General features: G+C 48.3%; 1 protein-coding gene across 1 annotated transcript in view; it reads right to left on the reverse strand.

Annotated features, from left to right (window-relative positions):
• The window catches only part of ABCD1 (ATP binding cassette subfamily D member 1), a 47,323-nt gene that overhangs the window by 13,780 nt on the left and 12,939 nt on the right, over nt 1-20,604 (reverse strand). Inside the window, exons 2-7 of the mRNA XM_040405129.1 lie at nt 13,896-14,076; nt 12,186-12,328; nt 11,634-11,802; nt 7,098-7,192; nt 2,852-2,997; nt 233-378 (exon numbers count right to left, since the gene is read on the reverse strand). Of these exons, the coding sequence (XP_040261063.1) occupies nt 233-378; nt 2,852-2,997; nt 7,098-7,192; nt 11,634-11,802; nt 12,186-12,328; nt 13,896-14,076 (880 nt within the window). The remainder of the gene's footprint in view (nt 1-232; nt 379-2,851; nt 2,998-7,097; nt 7,193-11,633; nt 11,803-12,185; nt 12,329-13,895; nt 14,077-20,604) is intronic.

The raw sequence follows: 20,604 nt of genomic DNA on the forward strand, positions 1-20,604 counted from the left end.
ACTCAAAAGCAACTGATCATACAGCCAGCATATGCCATGTATGGCCCACCAGAGAAATGATGACTGACCCCTTTAACCGGGACCAAAAAACAATAATTAATTAATATTTTATAAATCTCATAATCAAAGTAAGAAAATGGTGGTCCTATAGCACCATCTGCTGGCGGTATTGAGGTACTGCAGCCTATGCTTTTCGTATGGAAGGTCGGGCTACTGAATCCTGCTCACTCACCTCCCTCTCGCGGCACCAGATAGTTCAGATTGACAATATTCAGGATGGCTTCCAGGTCCTGGTCGGTGAAGCCTTTCACCATCATGTCACTGGCGGTGTCAGGGTAAATAACCTGATCTCGGAGGGTGCCCACAGACATGTAAGGCCTGCATGCAAAGAAAAATGGGTCATCGTAAGCATGGGCACATGTCACATATGCAACATACAGACCTCTAATAACAGTTGCCGCTTTATATACTGTATGAGCAGCTCCTACAGCAGGAATTCAGCAGTGGTCGCTATCGAGCACGGCATCTAAGGGGTTAAAGGTCCATGATCAGAGTGGTCCCCGTTTATGGACATTGGTGGTGCGCGTCTGCTGTGTAAGACATCAGGCACCGCTGACTATGGTCCCCGCTCAGCTCCTGATCAGGCGCCAATTTTCGGCGGATTTCAGGAATGGGTTAAAAGGGTCTGTTCGCTTCTCTTCCACGAGCTTCCGTCGGGATATTTTTGGGACATTTTTTTTTTTCCTTTACGACGCAAGTCTACGGCAACAGGAGGGAATTTTTTCATGACAGTTTACAGGATGTTTTTAGGACTCGTGCACGCGAACGTATTTCGTTTCCGTGTCCGTTCCGTTTTTTGCGGACCCATTCAAGTGAATGGTTCGGCATACGGTCCGAAAAAAATAAATAAATAATGATTCCATGTGCATTCCATTTCCGTTCCACAAAAAGATAGAACATGTCCCATTATTGTCCGCATTACGGACAAGGATAGGACTGTTCTATTAGGGGCCAGATGTTCTGCAAAATACGAAGTGCACACAGAGGTCATCCGCGTTTTTTGCGGATCCGCGTTCTTTGGACAGCAAAATACATACGGTCGTGTGCATGAGCCCATAACAAGATGAAAGGGGTTGTCTCACCTAAACATGGTGGCATATCACCATCTCTAGAATGGAGCTCCCAAAGTGAACAAGAGCGAACCGCGCATGTGCAGTTACAACGTAGTGAACGGAGCATTGGCTTGCGCGGCACGCTCTGAATTCATTTCTATGGGGCTTCCGAAAACAGCCGAGTGTTCAGCTATTTTCGGCACTGCGACAGAAATGGAGGGCGGCCACGCATGTGGGGGGCGCTCTCCTTCGCTTTGGGTGCTCCGTACCTATCTGACATTAGTGGCATATCCTAGCGAGGGGAGACCACCCCTTTAGGATAGCCTAATGGAGTGCTTCTAAACATTATATTCCTGAATGCACCACAGTGCCATCTACTGGCGAGAAACTGAATTGCGTCAGGAGTTGTCTCGCCACAACTTCTCATCACCTCAGGCGCCTGCGCTGCCGTTCCATTCACTCTCTAAGGGACCGCGGGTTTAGTTGAGCAATGTGCTCCGTTATCTCAGTCTCATCAGGAATGAATCAGTGGCAGTGCACGTGCGCGATCATTGCTCCATTTAACCAGGGGCGCACAGTTTCTATGATCGGTCGGACCTGCACTGATTGGACACTTTTGACCTACCTTATGGATAAGTCCCGGCTCTCACTTTATGTGATAATTACGGTAAATTTTTACCCAAAAATGTGAACAGGAGATGACGGAACCCCTCCCAGTAAGGAGTCACGGATGCTAAGGAGTTAAAGGGGTTTTCCGGTAGGTACAAGTTATTCCCTATCCACTGGATAGAGGATAACTATCAGATCTTAAAGGGGTTATCAGAGACTAAAAAGTGTCCCCCATATGCCAGACCCTTCACACTGATTATGCTTACCTGGCTCCCCGCACTGCCGCTTCTCCCCGTGCGCGGATGAAAACATCCGGTGTCGGGGAGGAGCAGCCAAGGGCAGGTGGTGACACTAGGCAGGCTCGTCCACGTCCACGTCCCCGGCTGCTCCTCTCCGACACTGGATGTTTTCATCCACGCACGGGCAGAAGCAGCAGCGGTGGTGGTGCGGGGACCAGGAGCGGCGAGACAGGTAAGTAGAATCAGTGTGAGGGGCCCGGCGAATGAGGGGGTATTTTATAGTCTTGGATAACCCCCTTTAACGGAGGAAACCCCACCGATCACGAGAACGGGGGCCCCAGATCCCCTTGCTGAACCCTTAAAATCACCGGAGCGGCCAGTCACACATTTCTAAGGGGGTTGCGGAGATATTGAAGCGCTGTACTCGGCTATATCCGGAACTCCCATAGAAATGAATGGAGCGGCCGCGTGTATGTGCAACCAGCCGCTCCGGTCCTTTTAGGGGAGCAGCAAGAGGCCTGCAGGGGGTACGGGGCCCCCATTCTCGTGATCGGTGAGATCTGATCGTTATCACCTATCCTGTGGATAACCCAAACCTACCGGAATATCCCTTTAACATTACTACTTGCCGTATGTGCCATTCTAAGGGTCTGTTCACATTTACATCGCTGCGTGCAGCGCTATTTCTCCTGGCAAAATAGACGCCTCGGCGGACCCCAATATATATCAATGGGATCCAATAGGTGCCACCAGGGTCCATCGTGCGATGGATCCAGCACGGTTGTGGTTTTTGTTCCAAATGAGGCTGCAACGCTGATGTGAACAGAGCCTTACGTGATAACGGTGCTCGTGAAACGCTGGGAAGACGTCCAGATAAAATGGCTACTGTACCTCTGTGGTATGTAAAACATGTGCTGCGGAGGAGGCTTGTACAGCACACCGCTATATGCAGGCCACAGACCTCCCAATATGCGAAACAGGGAGCTTTTCCCGCAGCCATTGGGTCCAGTGATGAGAAGGTGCATCCCCTCTTCTACCTACAGATGGGGGACAGAACACGAGGATCATCAGTGACAACGCATTTGGGAACCCCCCCAAAACATCCCGAAAATACGACAAATGTACGATTATTTGTTCTTAAATAGACTTTCCAAGTTCTAAATCTCGCCATACAATTCAGACCACCATCGCTCCCAACCCCTGATGGCCGAGCATGCATGTGTTCCGATTGGGCAGACGGCGATAAGCAGCTTGTAGACACCTCTAGCGGCGAGTTATAGATCTGAGAACAAAAAGACAAGGCCTACTGAAATCCATCTACCCGATCCTTCTCTTCCCCGACATCTGTTCTCGGGAGAGAGTTGGAAGCCCCTTTACACATAAGGTGATGGGGGGCAGGCGGGAGGGGGGGGGGTTCTCTGCAAAATGTATGTGTTTGGGCAACATTAAAGGGGTTATCAAAGTTATATTTATTGATGACCTATCCTCAGGATAGCTCATCAATATCAGATCGTCTGGGGTCCGACACCCGGCACCCCCGATCAGCTGTTTGAAGAGGAGGCGCGCGCCGTGCCAGCGCTGCCTCCTCTCCATAGTTTACCTGCTCACCGTCGCCTCTGCAGTGGTGAGCAGGTGTAATTACACCTAACCGTCCCATTCATTTCAGTGGGACGGATCGCTCCTATACAAGTGTATGGACACGATCCGTCCCACTGAAATGAATGGGCCGGCTTGGGTGTAATTACACCTGCTCACCACTGCAGAAGCGACGGCGAGCAGGTAAACAGTGAAGAGGTGGCAGCGATGGCACGGCGCGCGCCTTCTCTTCAAACAGCTGATCGATGGGGGTGCCGGGTGTCGGACCCCCACCGATCTGATATTGATGAGCTATCCTGAAGATAGGTCATCAATAAATATAACTTGGACAACCCCTTTAATCTAATGTGCATGATCAGCTTGAAGGGCATCTGTCAGCAGTTTTGTACCTATGACACTGGCTGACCTGTTGCATGTGCGCTCGGCAGCTGAAGGCATCTGTGTTGGTCCCATGTTCCTATGTGTCCGCATTGCTGAGAAAAATGATGTTTTAATATATGCAAATGAGCCTCTAGGAGCAATGGGGGTGTCGCCGTTACACTTAGAGGCTCTGTTCTCTCTGCACTTTGACAGGGCCAGACAGTAAAAACGTCATCACGCCTGGTCCTATCAAAGTGCAGAGGGCGCGGCAGTTGCAGAGAGAGCAGAGCCTCTAGGTGTAATGGTAACGCCCCCGTTGCTCCTAGAGGCTCATTTGCATATATTAATACATTATATTTTTCAGTAATGCGGGCACATATGGACATGGGACCAACACAGATGCCTTCAGCTGCCAAGCGCACATGTAACAGGTCAGCCAGTTTCCCAGGTACAAAACTGCTGACAGATGCCCCTTTAAAGGGATATTCCAGGATTGTAATACTGATGTCCTTTCTTCAGGATAGGCCATGAATATGTGATTGGTGGGGGTCTGACAGTCAACACCCCCCACCGATCAGCTGTTTTGCAGTAGCTCCAGCAGCAGAACTCCACAGCTCCATCCACTGTGTAATGGACAGATCCGGTAACTGCAGTGCTGCTCCCATTCACTTTGATGAGAGCGGTGCCACAGTTGGCATCTCCATCCATTGGTGGTAACAGCAGCGGAGCTACTCAAACAATTGGTCAGCAGGGGAGGACCCCCACCATTAAAATTAAAATTCTGAAATACCCCTTTAAAAGAAAGCGTCTGATCTGTAGGCAGTATGTTCTAGCGCTGGAGGAGCCGAGCAGATTAGATCCAGTATAACCTGGATTATATTAATTGAAGTCTCTGCTTTGGAGTCCAGTGGGCGTTCCCCCCAGTGAATGAGTCTTCATGGCTACGGATAGGACTACACGTGACAGGTTGCCTCTGACACTGGGCAGTCAGCACAAATGACATAGATATCCATCTCTCTCTATCTCAGACCTACTAGAAATGAATGACTACGCTGCGGTGATTCGGTACCAAGGTCACAGCTCTTGTATAAAAGGGAGAGTCCTGCGCTGCCAAATCTACCGGGTCCTTGGACGTTTGACTTTGCCTCCTTCCTATCACTGGTTAATAGACGATAATAACAAGCCGCGGCATTCCTCCATATTAGCCGACGCGGCTAATTAAGTTCGTTAACCAGAGGTAAACTGAGTATCGGATCATCTGCTTATCAAGATTTCAGGGAAAGTTATCTGCAGCGATGGGATAAGAGAAGACAAACATGGACTGTGATTACTGCACCGGGATCAATTCGGGGGAAAGGTCAGGGCAGCGGTATTTCAGATCATGGCTGAAGTACGGCGCTACGTTTCCATGGGATTCACTAAAGGCTCCGTTACATGGCCCAATGTAGCAAGCGTTCCCTCCCGGCAATCGCCTGTTAGTTAGCGGAGGAGACCACTGCTATTAAGTGCAGCCATCTCCTCCACAGTACGGGGAGGAGCTCTCACTAACGCCATCGCTTGTCCCCATACAGAATCATTGTTTGCCAGCAGCAGAGGATGTTCAGATGGCACGATCTGCCACCCGGCAATCTCCTGCTCGTTAGCGGAGGAGACCACTGCTATTACGTGCAGCGATCTCCTCCACAGTACGGGGAGGAGCGATCATCGCTATTGCCATCGCTTGTCCCCATAGAGAATCATTGTTTGCCGTCAGCAGATTGTCGCTAACTACCATCCATATGATCTCTCGTTAGCGATAATCTGCCTGAACATCGGGCAATATAAAGGGGTCTTAACTTTAGCGGCAGACTGCTACTGTGTCTTTCGCCCAATGGTTTTGTTCTCCCAGAAGCAGGGTTGGACTGGCCTTAGAGACCCAATAGGGAAATTTCCCGATGGGCTGCCCGAGCCCTCCTCATGGCCGTTAGATGGGTGCATAACTATTTGACGCTCTAAGCATCAATTAATGCTACGCTCATCGGGTACTTCCCACAGGAGCCCTCCCGAACTCAGCGGTATCACCGTCCTCAGGATTGTGATGAAGGCAGCAGTAATTGGTTCTGCAGGGGCGGTATTTTGTGATGCACCACAGTACTGCAGGCCCTGCCTACTTGTGTTGCCCCCGCCTTCTATCAATTTGGACCCGCCTAGAGATATGCCCCATTTGTCTCAGCTGGGAACACCCCTTTAAAAGGTTATGTGTCATCTCGGTTTAAAGAGACGTCTCTCCGAGTCTTGCTAAGGAGAGTCTGTCCTCGGTCTTCAGCGTTGTACTGAGCACTGAGGATGCCTGTGTGTAACACGTCAGATAGGCAGGGTGATAGATGGGGCACATATAGTGAAGCAGGGGCTGGGGGATTGACGAGATCAGTAAAATGCTGAAAACTGAAGACAGACTCTCCTTAGCAACACTGATAGAGCTTTAATAAGATGACTCATTACACCCCATTTTCTAGTATGAAAAAGCTTATTTCCATATTACAAAAATGTTTAACATCCCCGTGCCTGCACTATATTAAAAATAAACTGAAACGACAGTTGCATCTGTCAGCAGTTTTGCACCTAGGACACTGGCTGACCTGTTACATGTGCACTTGGCAGCTGAAGGCGTCTGTGTTGGTCCCATGTTCCTATGTGTCCGCATTGCTGAGAATCATGAAGTCTTAATAAATGCAGATGAGCCTCTAGGAGCAACGGGGGCGTCACCATTACACCTAGAGGCTCTGCTCTCTCTACAACTGCCGCACCCTCTGCACTTTAACAGGGGTTACCTGATCACAACTGGTCCTGTCAAGCAAAGTACCGAGGGCGGGGCATTTGCAGAGAGAGCAGAGCCTCTAGGTGTAACAGCAACGCCCCCGTTGCACCTAGAGGCTTATTTGCATATAATAAAACATCATTTTTCTCAGCAATGCGGACACATATGAAGATGGGACCAACACAGATGTCTTCAGCTGCCAAGTGCACATGTAACAGGTCAGTCAGTGTCATAGGTACAAAACTGCTGACAGATGCCCTTTTAAAAGGAATATTCCAGTATTTTAATACTGATGTCCTAGCCTCAGGATAGGCCATTAATATGTGATTGTGCCCTTTAATATCATGAGTAAACCTATAAACTGCTGCTCTTCTAAGCACTTACCCGAATATTGAGGCTGGCAACGACCACATCGCCTGTTGGGGTGACAATGGGAATATTCTCACATATGATGCCGTTCTCCACATCCACAACTTTTCCTGTAGAAGACAGAAAGGACATTAATATACAAGTGTGATAAGGGACAGGGACAATCCTAGAGCTGTATTACACTGCTAGATTTAGCGGACGATTGTCCAGAAGAAAGCGTTTTTTTCCAACAACCGGCTGCTCGTCAGTGACAGAAACCATTGTTATTATTAAATTCAGCGATCTCCTCCACAGTATAGGGAGGAGCGATCGCTAATGCCATCATTCGTCCCCGTACAGGATAACTGTGTGCCGGCCGCAGAGCGTGATTAGACGGCGCAATCTGCTGGCAAACGATGATTTTTGTGACCATATAAAAGATGCGATTACACAATTAACAAGCTTTTGCACGTTCGTCGGGTAATTGGCGGCACCTTTACACAGGCAAATTCCTATGATGATCTGGCCGATGCCACAGTACTAGTTCCAGACACAAAGCACCATGTCATGCAGCCACCACTAGAGGGAGCTAATCGCCGGACTGCACACTCTTACTACTGATGTACTACCATGTCATGCAGCCACCACTAGAGGGAGCTAATCGCCGGACTGCACACTCTTACTACTGATGTACTACCATGTCATGCAGCCACCACTAGAGGGAGCTAATCGCCGGACTGCACACTCTTACTACTGATGTACTACCATGTCATGCAGCCACCGCTAGAGGGAGCTAATCGCTGGACTGCACACTCTTACTACTGATGTACAACAGTATGCCGCAAGCTCCCTCTAGTGGTGGCTGCAGATAGTCAGTATGTTCGTTTTTAACCACTTCAGGACCAGGATCTACAGGGACCACACCAAATTTTGGGATTTTTCATCCAGCGATGTAGCAAATATATTTGATTTTGCTTTTTTTCCCTCCCTTTTTTTACATTTCTATCCCTGACCTACAGAAAGTGTAAGGCCTCTTTCACACAGGCGTCGCGTGTGAGGGCCGGATAGGATGCGGGTGGGAAAATGTGTGATTTTCCCGCGCGAGTGCAAAGCGTTCTAATGCGTTTTGAGAAAAATCGGCATGTTTGATACCCAGACCCGAACTTCTTCACAGAAGTTCGGGTTTGGGTTAGGTGTTATAAATAAAAGAAGAATGAAGACGAGCCGGGCTTCACAAACAAGTAGATAAGGGGAGTTAATTTTTATTATTTTTAACCCCTCCAGCCCTATTGTACTATGCATTCTGTATTCAGAATGCTATTATTTTTCCTTATAACCATGTTATAAGGGAAAATAAAAACGATCGGGTCCCCATCCCGATCGTCCCCTAGCAACCGTGCGTGAAAAATCGCACCGCATCCGCACTTGCTTGTGTTTTTCACGTAGCCCCATTCACTTCTATGGGGCCTGCGTTGCATGAAAAAACGCACAATATAGAGAATGCTGCGATTTTCACGCAACGCACAAGTGATGCGTGAAAATGACCGCTCATGTGCACAGCCCCATAGAAATGAATGGGTCCGGATTCAGTGCGGGTGCAATGCGTTCACCTCACTCATTTTACCCGCGCGGAAAACTCGCCCGTGTGAAAGAGGCCTAAGGGTTATCGAAATACTAGAGACGCGGGCATTAAATGTGTAGAATAATTTTTTGTGCATTTTTTATTATTCTTTATTGAACAGTTGCCAGATTTTCATTTGGCATAATTTTTTTTTCTATTGCAATATACTGGCAGACTGATAATATAGCGCGCCTGTGTATTGAAGTATCCATGGGCACCTGACCTGCTAGGGCTTGCCGTTGGCCCCCGCCTTTGCAGAGTGATGAGATCAGGCACTGAGAGGGTTAAGTGCCAGGCGTTGCGGAGGGAGCGCTGCCGTGTGTTAAAGCCATCCTCCCGCCGGAGCTGGTGCCACTGTGCCCAGGCAATCACCTTGACATTACATGAGGTCAGGGTGTGCCAACAAGCCGTTGAAGGTTCTATAACGTCAAGATGCCGGAAGGGGTTAAAATCTATGCCCTCGCAGGGGATTTGGAACCCGGAGCTCCAGTGGCGAAAAAGATACTTTAAGAAAAGTAATCGGCACAGAATTTGGGACCTGAAGATGACCTACTGACAAAAGATGGCGATTCACTTAAAGGGGTTGCCCACGGCTCTTTGCTTCCAAAAACCAGCACCACACCAGTCCACAGGTTGTGTGTGGTATTGCAGCTCTGCCCCCATTGACGTCAATTGAGCCAAGGTGCAATACCAGAAACAATCCGTGGATAGGGGTGATGCAGTTTTTGTGTAATCTTGGACAACCCCTTTAAAACTTTCCAAATTCCAAAAAGATGCGTCATAGGAAAGAACGCCACTTCAGTGTGAAGACTCATCAGATCTCAGTGGAAGGGCCCTCACAGCGCAGAAACTATTTTGGCATCGATCCTGCTTTCAATCATAGTTGCTTAGTGCCAGGCTCCGCAAAGCCTGATGGCACTTCTTGTCCCCCGGGCACAGACCTCACTGATCACGTGTCCTGTCCATAAAGATGGTCATAAACTGCAATGGCCACTTCCACGTTTTTTGGACACATGGTCTGCACAAGTAATCCATCCCATGATTGATCAGCTAAGTGTCATCCTCTTTCTGTCTAGTGGGACGACATGTCACCCTGGTGGGCAAAGACTGGCCACCATGGTCAGAAGACATGTCGTCATGCAGAGGAGAATGCAAATCGCAATGGGGATCTGTCGTGGTGGGAACGTAAGGTCTCCATACACATCGGATCAGTGTTGGCAGCACCCGCCTTTTAAAGGGCATCTGTCAGCAGTTTTGTCACTATGAAACTGGCTGACCTGTTACATGTGCACTTGGCAGCTGAAGACGTCTGTGTTGGTCCCATGTTCATATGTGTCCGCATTGCTGAGAAATATGATGTTTTATTATATGCAAATTAGACTCTAGGAGCAACGGGGGCGTTGCCGTTACACCTGCCGCGCCCTCTGCACTTTGACAGGGATCACATTTTCACTACCTGTCCCTACCAATCAAAGTGCAGAGGGTGCAGCAGCTGCAGAGAGAGCAGAGCCTCTGGGTGTTAGGGCAACACCCCCGTTACATATATTAAAACATCATTTTTCTCAGCAATGCGGGCACATATGAACATGGGACCAACACCGATGCCTTCAGCCGCCAAGCGCACATGTAACAGGTCAGCCAGTGTCATAGGTACAAAACTGCTGACAGATGCCCTTTAATTCTCACCTTAGTGTGCCTTTGGGAATTAAAGAACAGGGACTAAAGTGAGCCAATGCTGTCCAGCAGGGGGCGCCGTGGGAAGATTACAGGGCTTTACCCTTTGGGAATGGTTTGCCTACGTCAGCTCTAATCAGGCTGAAGACATAATTGCACACGTGCTATAAGCCACTTAGCAGTCCATGTGATGCTTGTTTTATACTCATTCATTCATGCCTGAGGGTTAAAAGCGTAACGTGTAGGCAGCAGCGATTACAGTTACTTTGCATGCCCTCAGAGATACGCCCTGAGTCACGGGGTCACACAAGAACCGGAGCGATGGCATCCATTCAGTTTCTTGAAAAGCTGGATTCCTGGCAGATGTGTCAGCGGCATTTCCCTATGTGTCAGCTTAGGATAAACTGGCAACCGAAAAGGACAACAATATAAATCTGTCATTTATCATTTCCAGTGTCACGTGACGGGCCCACTCCGGTATTAAAATAAAAAAAGTTTTTTTTATGAATTGTTATGACTCCACTGCTGGAACCTCCAGCGGTCAGCAGAGAAACCAGGCAACAAGGGTCTATCTACTTTCCCTACAGCACCTCCGCAGGACAAAAGGAGTATTACATACATGGTGTCCACTGACATAATTGGGCTGGGTGCACATGAACATGCCTGGTCCTCCAGAACAAGAGACATTCTATGAAGTCGCTTGCTAATTGATGGAGGTTCAAATGAGAGACCCCCCCACCCCCCTATTAAAGTACAACATACTTGTAGGAGACCTTTTTTTTTTTTTTCAAGACTATTTCTTTTGCCACCATTTTGAGGTTAGTAATTAATTTACATTCTGATGGTAATTAAGTTTTTCATTTTAGTTTCCACTGGACCCTGAGCTGTCTGCGTATGGGCACAGATATCCCGGTGATGCGATCAAAGGGGGGAGTTCTCCTTTCTTTCCCCTTGTAGGTCATGGTCTGCTTTGAATGCCACACACGAGGGGTTAAATGACAGATAAAAGGTTGTGAGATGTCTGAGAGAAGAGAGTCCCAAAGGTGGGACCCGCACCTATTTTGAGAGTAAGGCCCCCTTCTCATAGAGGTAGTCACAGACTGCTCTCTATGGGACTTCTGAAAATAGGCGAGTAGGCTATTGTCTATTTTCAGGACTCCCATATAAATGAATGGACAGTGCGAGACAAGACCCCGTTCTCAAAATATCGGGTATATATGCGCCATAGAACGCCAGCTTTCTTCCAATCAGTAGGGGCACACAGAACATCTCCTCACCTTTTATCTCCAGCGGACCTTCAATTCGAATCCCATGCTGAATCAGGTTTCTTTCCTTGGGATTGTCTCCTTCCGATTCTCCGAGACGCCTGTAGACGCCATTCTGTACATCCTCAAAGACCTCGAACATCTCGTGAACTCGTGCCGTGTAACCGGCCAGTTCCGTCACCTGCCAATAACAAATTGGGGCGCGGTGAGCTAACGGAGGAGGGCAACACCCATTAAAATCAAGGAACACTCACAAAAGAAGGAAATCGGAAACGGTCCATTTAGGGTCCGTCAGCTGTATTAAGAGAAGGCACGCGCCGTACTCACGTGTCTCTTCCTGCCCACCATAGACATAGCAGCAGCGAGCAGGAAGAGAGACTGCACGTGCGCACGGCGCGCTCTCTCTTCAAACAGAGGATTGGCGGGGGGGCCGAGTGTCAGACCCCCGCCGATCTGATATTGATGATCTATCCTGAGGATAGGTCATCGATATTAAAATCCCCTTTAAATGCTTGATCTTACAGGCCAAAGCCGCTTCTTTTCGTCTGACGACATGCGACTCACCTCTTTGTAAGAAGACATCACTCTCTCTGTTGCGTCAGCCGTAGCAGTCAGCAGATTCCTTGCGGTGGTGAAGGCTTCGGCGCGTTCACCTATTAGTTCCTCTTCTTTCTTCTCCATCGCTGCCTTCTTCACTTCCTCTGAGTCTAAGGTCAAAAAAGGAGAACGTCAGCTTCAGTCCGTTATGCATTGAGCACCCTTCATCCACATTGAGCTAGGGTTGTTTTGATAAACATTTTAATTCAGTTTCGATACCATAAAAAAGTATTGCGATACTCGATACCACGCAAAAAAAAAAAAAAACACACAACAAAAAAAGCCGCGTGCATTCCGCATTTTATGGAACGTCCGGCCCATAATTGAACAGTCTTATCTTATTTTTTTGGGAGGAAAAGGTGACTTAAAAAAAAACAAACACCAAAATATTAAGTATAAATCGCCCCCTTTCCCAATTTTACATATAAAATATATAAACAATAAATAAACATATTACATATCGCCACATCCGAAAAGTCCAAATTATTAAATATTTAAAAAATCTGAGCGGTGAACGCCGTAAAAGAAAAAAGAAAAACCGCGAATCGCGCGGTTTTTCTTTTTTATTTTACGCCATTCCCCGCATAGGAGATTTTTTTAATATTTATTAATTTGGACTTTTCGGATGTGGCGATATGTAATATGTTTATTTATTAATTGTTAAAATATTTTATATGTAAAATTGGGAAAGGGGGCGATTTATACTTAATATTTTTTTTTATACTTTTTATTTAATAACTATTTCCCCCCTTAGGGGCTAGAACCCTATGATCTTTTCATCCCTTGTTCTATTCACCCTAATAGAGCTCTATCAGGGTTAATAGGACTTCACACTCTCCCTGCTGCCCTGTCCATAGTACACACAGCAGCAGGGAGATTACCATGGCAGCCAGGGCTTCAGTAGTGTCCTGGCTACCATGGTAACTGATCGGAGCCCCAGGATTACACTGCTGCCACTGATTTTAATACTGGGGGGTGGGGAGGGGGCGCTCTGCGCCTCCAATGATTTTAATACTGGGGAGGGGGAAGGAGGAGGGCGCACTGCGCCAACAATGTTTTTAATCCTGAGGGGGGGGGGGGCGCACTGCGCCACCAATGATAGTTAACGTTTAATACAAATACAGCCAGCGGCAGAAACACATTGCCGGCACCCGACCTGACAGGGAGCTGCGATCAGCGGCAGGTGTTAATTGCAGTTTCTGCCGCCAGTATTTGTAATGTATTAAACGTTAATCATTGGTGGCGCAGTGCGCCCTCCCCTCCTCTTAGTTTCCATTGGTGGCGGCAGCACAGGGGGTAGGGACAGACTGCTTTCTTCTCCCTGTTCTGCTGAGGGAACACAGCCACGCTGAGAGCAGCGCGATCCATGTTCTCTGATACTGGGCTGTGCAGTAGCGCAGCCTAGTATCGATAAAAGGCAAATCCCGGTATCGTATCGATCCCGGGATAAAAGTATTGATTGGGTATCGAAAATTCGATACCCGAAACAACCCTACATTGAGCGTATGCTGCCACGTTGCTTGCATGACGTCACCGCCCCAGGGGTGCCGAGATTCATCTGGAGGATAAACCATCAATATTCTGATCCAAACCCTTTTAAGATGCCCAATGTCTATAGCCCTAATGTTGTGGAGATGCAACCTGGACGTCCTCCACAAAAGTCTACCAGATCCTTACCGCTCTCAGAATATCCAGTGGCGGTGATGATGGGCACTGCCACCATGACAAGGCCAGACGCGCTCCACACGTACTTCATGAGGAACTGCTCCAGCATCACATACCACAGCCTCTCCCACAGGATGAGGTTAATCTGCGAGGACAAGTCCTTGTAGCATTGCTGCAGAAGGGATAACTCCACCTGCGAATGGAAAAGACAAAAGGAAAAACAGAAGCATTAGTGACCGGAGGCGAGGACAATAAAGGGTTATTTTCCATGCCGACCGCAGAATATGTATAGAGATAACACCGTGAACTCACCTGAATATATTGAGTGAAATAAATGGGGCTGAGACGCAAAAGTCAGTCAAACAGGCTGATTTGCAATACCAGGCCTGGCCCATGGACAAGAGTGGCGCTGTTTCTGGAGATAAAACCCCAGCTTTTTATTCTAACTCTGACAATCCCTTTAAAGGGAATCTGTCATCAGGCTTGTTCTCTCTTGTATTAACATGGGGCGTTGGCCATGTGCTATGATGGTAGCGTGGTGACTTGTAATATTATGAGATTATATATATATTGTTGCTCTGGTAGATCGGGTAAGCGGGCGCAGTATAGAGGCAAAATACAAGTTCTTAACTCAAAAAGTCAGTGTTTATTCACACTTAAGGCAATTGCACAAAACAGCAGGTAACTTTGCAGTCTTGGTGTTAATTCACACACAATGGAAAGTTCATATAACATAAATCACCTTGCTGGCAGTTCTGCCTCCAGAAGTCCACAGCAGGCTTTAGGGGGCCTGTTTCCCCAGCGTGTGGCTCTCAGCCCTCCAGCACGGCACAAAGCCTCAGATCCCCAAAACAGAGACATCTCTGCTGAGCCCAGCTGCCTATTTGAGGACAGCCAGTTGCTGCCAAAACCTGGACTGGCACTTAAAATCTGGTCCGGTAGTTGACCTCACCTGGCTGGGAACCAGCCCAGCTGCACATGCCGGGAAGAAAATACCTGCCTTGCCAGACATAACCCCTCACTGTGTCATATACATACATATATAATATATATTATATATATAATTTTATATATACCGCGGCACTTCCAATAAAGTGAAATGTGTCCAATAAAGTGAAATAGGCACGACGTTTTGGTTCACTCCATGGAACCTTTTTCAAGCAGTGAGGTTCCATGGAGTGAACCGAAACGTCATGCCTATTGGTGAATAAAGCACATGTCACTTTATTGGAAGTACTTTACTTTTTTCTTCTTATTATTTTTTTTATTAGATGTACGAGTGGTAGGACCACCGCCTTAACCGCTGGCCCTCCGGTCTTACTTTGGTTTGGTGGTGCGCTATATCACACCTAGTAAATATTTTTATCACTTAGCCTGTATAAGCCTATTTATTCTCATAATATGTTCAAAAGGCCAGGCAATGCAACCATGATCAGACCTGGTCCTGTCAAAGGGCAGAGGATGCGGCAGCTGCAGAGAGAACAGAGCCTCTTGGTGTAATGGTAACGCCGCCATTGCTCCAAGAGGCTCATTTGCATATATTAAAACATTCTTTTTGTCTCAGCGATGTGGGCACATATGAACATGGGACGAACACAGGTGCCTTCAGCTGCCAAGTGCACATGTAACAGGTCAGACAGTGTCATAGGGACAAATCTGCTGACAGATGCCCTATAATACTCACCCCCTCCATTCTTTAACACTGCTGTCATACAATGAGGATATCACAGGCTTGTGAGTAAAAGGCTATATATCAGCATAGCATGACATGGCTGAAGGACTCCGATTCACATAATGTGACAATGCCTGTCAATGACCTGGATATTTCTCCCTCAGCAGTAACCTTGGATGAACATGGACACATTAAGTGCAGCGCTGCCATTTACTACATCCCCTCAGGGCCCAGGACTGGGTTATAAGTCGGTGCCAACTCCGTACACAGACACATAATATCCCCTATAATGACAGAGCATGCCAAATGCCCCTAACTAGCTAACCTAACACAGGGTGCGCCACACTGCTGGTCCAGAGCAATGATCTCTCTAAAGAAGGGCTCTGCTGCTCCTGCTCTGACTTCTAGAAGACAAGGGATGGGTCACTGGTCAGCGCTGCGCCTCCTAAGTGCCCGCCAGCACTTTGGGTAATGGTAGATCACTAGAACAGGGGTCAGCAACCTCCAGCACTCCCGGTGTTGCGAAACTACAATTCCCAGCATGCATGCTTAGCTGTTCCGTAAACTCCAATAGAAGTGAATGGAGCCCGCTGGGAGTTGTAGCTTGACAACAGCTGGAGAGTCTGAGGTTTCTGTCCCCTGAAAGCTACCATATTCCATCACTTTATGATTTGTGAAGGGTTAGCGCTGGGTCCCTGCACATTGGCACCCAGTCTCCCGCTGCTACAGTTCCCTGTACAGCCGGGTGTGCTGAGAGGGTTTAGAAGGGCGACTAGTGCCGCGGCCCCTACAATGTCAGGACCCAGAGGTCAGAACTCAAACAATCAAAGTGATGGCGCATGGTTCAGCATCCGTCTCTACAACCCTCAGCATGCCCCATTGTAACAGCGGCTGCTGTGCGCCGCTGTTCCCCTACTTACCGCCGCGGTCCCGGGCGCCGTGTTCAGCGGTGATCTGCGGACAGCGCTTCCATTCACTGCTGCAGTCCTGGGCTCTGTCTGTGTGGGTGCTGTTGTTCCATGAGCCGCTCCACAGTTTGCTCTCAGCCCTGACCACAGCATGCTTGCTGCTCGTTTCCTGCAGCACTTCACTTCCTGGGCTTTAAGAGTTAGGTCATGTGACCTATTCTAGCCCTCCTGCGCATATATAAGTGGCTCAGCCCCCTTCCCAGATGCCTCAGTATCAAGGTGTCCTGCTAAGGTTCCTGGTTATCGCTAGTGTTCCTGACTCGTATCTGTATTCCTGGATCCTGCTACCTGTTAGATCCCCATGTGCTTGCCTTGACTCTCCTGTTGCCGACCCGGATTGCCTGACCTGTACCTGTGTCAACTGCGCTGACCCTTTGCCTCATCCTTTGGTCCTGCACATCTGGTACCTTTCTCAGGTACCTCCTGGTCCAGCTGCCTCGTGTGCCTATCCTCTTCAAGAGGTAGCGACCTGGTGTTCCCCTCGGAAAAGTCTATCCCCACCATCAGGGGTACTGTGAAGATCCAGGGGTTCAATTAGACAACGCCCTTAGAGGAGGTAGGACACGTGGCACAGTGGGTTCACACTCGCTGGTTCGTGACACCCATTCACTTCTATGGGGGTTTCAAGAACAGACAAGCAATTGTGCATGCTGGGAGTTGTGAAACTACAACAGCTGCAGGTTGGTGATCCTAGTCCTATACCATCACTTTATAAGATGGGGATACCCCTTTAATCCAGGAGGGATGCTGTTGGGCCTAAGCCATGGAGAGGTCTTCGAAGTTTGGAAACACACGACAAGAGTAAGGGTCAGCAAGCGCCAACACTCCGGCTGCTGCAGAACTACAACCCTCATCATGCTCCATTCACTTCTATGGGACTTCCAGGCACCTCTGAGCACGCTTGGAGTTGTAGTTTCCCACCAACAGGCTGCTGACCTCAGAGAGCAGTTTATCCCCTCTCTGCTGCCAGTCATGTGACCTGTCGTCTGAGATCCCATACTGCCCTGCTAACAGGAAGCCTGAATTTAGCTTTAGACCTGAACAGAGAGCTAAAACCATCACAGAACTGAACCAGGACTAAAGAAGTCAAGGGAAAATCTCACCACGTTATCCAAAATGTAAGTAGATTTTTACTATAGAGTTCCCCTTTAAATCCTGTCAAGTGCTTCTTTATTCCCAAAATAACTTAAAGGGATTCTGTCACCAGGTTTCACCCCTGTCAGCTAAACATATGCTGATGTTCAGGGCCTCATCAGGATTCCTAATGTGGGCTTCTAAATGTGATCCGTAGCCTTATTTTGCTAAAAAACAGGTTTTGCTAACCTGTCAGTCAAAGAAATAAGGTGCCCAAGGGGATGTCAAGGGATGCAAGGTGCCGGCCGCACCGACCGCCGTTCGTGCCCAGCGCCGCCTTTCCAGACTTCTGTACCGCCTCCTAATCCTCTGTGCCGCCTCTCGCTCTCCCTCCCTCCTCCTGCTGCTGTAAGATCTCGCGCATGCGCACAGGGCTCTGCCTGATGCGCCCGTGCGGACTTCTCAATTTGGCTTCTTAAAGCAAAGTGCGCATGCGCCGGCACTTCGCTCAACCCAGGTATGACCTGCACTCTGGCGCCAGCCTCTCAGAGCCCTGTGCGCACGCGCGATATCTTACAGGAGGGAGGGAGGGAGGGAGAGCGAGAGGCAGCACAGAGGATTAGGAGGCGGTGCAGAAGTCTGGAAAGGCGGCGCTGGGCACGAACGGCGGTGGGTGCGGCCGGCACCTTGCATCCCTTGACATCCCCTTGGGCACCTTATTTCTTTGAGTGACAGGTTAGTAAAACCAGTTTTTTTTAGCAAAATAATGCTACGGATCACATTTAGAAGCCCACATTAGGAATCCTGATGAGGCCCTGAACATCAGCATATGTTTAGCTGACAGGGGTGAAACCTGGTGACAGAATCCCTTTAAGGCACAGATCCGCTTGCAAGTCACTCCCCCCCCCCTCGCAAACACAACAGCGTGAGAACTTTTGCATCAGCTTTTTTTTATGCTAAATGGACGAGCGTAGCAGATCGTGCTGGCAGTGAACTGGTTAAGCAGGCCGGCGGCGGCCCTTTGTTTTTGTTTAGCGTCTTAGTAACCAAAACACATCTACAGAAAGCCGTTAGAGAGCAATGTCCTGTAGTAACCTTCCCTCCGAGCCAGAATTGTTCCGCAGAGATTACAGGCTGCAAAATACCAGCGCTTATCTGAACTCTGCTGCAGGGAACAAACCTCAGGGCCTCGAGCGGCCAAACGCCAGCGCAAGCGAGCACTCCAGACCATGAGAGCGTCATGAAGAACAGTCATTGCTCCTCGAGGCGTCCTCTTCTGTCAAGTTGTTAAAATCAGTCCTTTCTTAGTTATAGCTCTTAAAGAGTTAATCACCAATATGGCCACCACCGGGGGGGCGCCATACGAGGGACGGATCAATGCGTCAAATAGTAGATTTGTCCCTCGGGAGTCTGGAAAAGTTGGGTGACAAGTCTTGGAGCCATAGAAATGGAGTTAACAAAACTGGAAAACTCAACTACTACTTCGGGGCTGGATTCCGATTTCCAGCCACAAAACACGGACGTATCTGGAGGTCTGTATGGCGGCAGTTTCATTTTTCTCGATTCATTCGTTTAAAGGGCATCTGTCAGCAGTTTTGCACCTATGACACTGGCTGACCTGTTACATGTGCGCTTGGCAGCTGAAGGCATCTGTGTTGGTCCCATGTTCCTGTGTGCCCGCATTGCTGAGCAAAATAAAGCTTGAATATATGCAAAGGAGCCTCTAGGAGCAATGGGGGCGGTGCCATTACACCTACCGTTCTTCTCTCTCTGAAACTGCGCAGTAGTTAGTGAGATTGGTGATATGAATATAGATTTGTCTCCCCCGAGATCATCTGTCACATGAATGTGTTGACCAAACCCGTGTTGGGTATGGCCAGCTTAAGAATGGAACTTTCAAAAGAATTACAGAATTATGAATACAGCTCAGGAGCAATAAGGATCTGAATATGTCCAAGGACATTAAAGAGGTTCTTCATGAATACAAAAAAATTTTAACGCAATTATTCACCCCTCATGGCAAAATTTTCAAAGAGAGGGCATATTAGGAGTTTACAGCGCATGCTGGATTCTTACCTGAAAGCTCATTTTTGCGGTACCAAAGGGGTGTATCAGCCGCCGGTCTCTACTTCCCGGTCCCTCCTGACACGCATGACTGTTCACCAATCACTGACCGAGGAAGGTGACCTTTGTGGTCGGCGATAGGCTGAGCAGTCTTTCCACTACATTGAGTCGAAAAAAATCAGTAGAGAACGGCAGCGGATCGGGGAGTCTCGAAATGGGAGCAGCAGGGGGTTGGTTAGATGATCCCGACTTATTTTCTCCTGATCTGAGCTAGTTTAAAAAAAAAATTCACAACCCTTTAAGATAAAATGTGATGACCTAACCTTAAGATCAATGTGTTACTAGTGGAGATCCAACTTCTACTGAACAACACAGTGAAAGGGCTGGGCATAGCACTCACTGGATTACTGAGGTCCCTTAATTTTTGCTGGTCCTGGAGAAAAAAGGGGAAATCGAACCCATATCAGAAAACCCTTAACATCCCTCAACTAATAGTCTTCACTCCTCAAGCTCAGATGTTCTACAAGGAACAAATGGTCAAGACGGTGGAGAATTCTGGAGGCTTTCTTGAAGCCGAGGTCTACTGATCGCTAAAAGTAAACTGGTGAGTGGAGCAAAACGTTACATCTTCAACACTTACTCCCAAAGGTCAGCGCCAATTTCCGAGCCAAGTGGGGGAAAGGTGAAGCAGCTCTCAGTTTCTATGTGTGACAAGATGTTGCAAGTTTCATATCTTGATTTGGGCTCTTCCTGCTCGTAACAACTGCTCCTGCATAGCTTGATTAAGAAAAGGCCTAGAAGGTCACTCAAGCCTCCAGGTCAAACCTCTCTACTTGTGAACTTCACCATGCCGTCAACATGTTGTATGGAAGGAACGAGACATAAAACGCTACGAAGAAAAAGACACAAATGCAATAGCACTCTGCAACCAGCACTCTGCCCT

The sequence above is a fragment of the Bufo bufo genome, chromosome 8 (genome assembly GCF_905171765.1).
Source record: "Bufo bufo chromosome 8, aBufBuf1.1, whole genome shotgun sequence".
In the NCBI taxonomy this organism is placed as follows: Eukaryota; Metazoa; Chordata; class Amphibia; order Anura; family Bufonidae; genus Bufo; species Bufo bufo.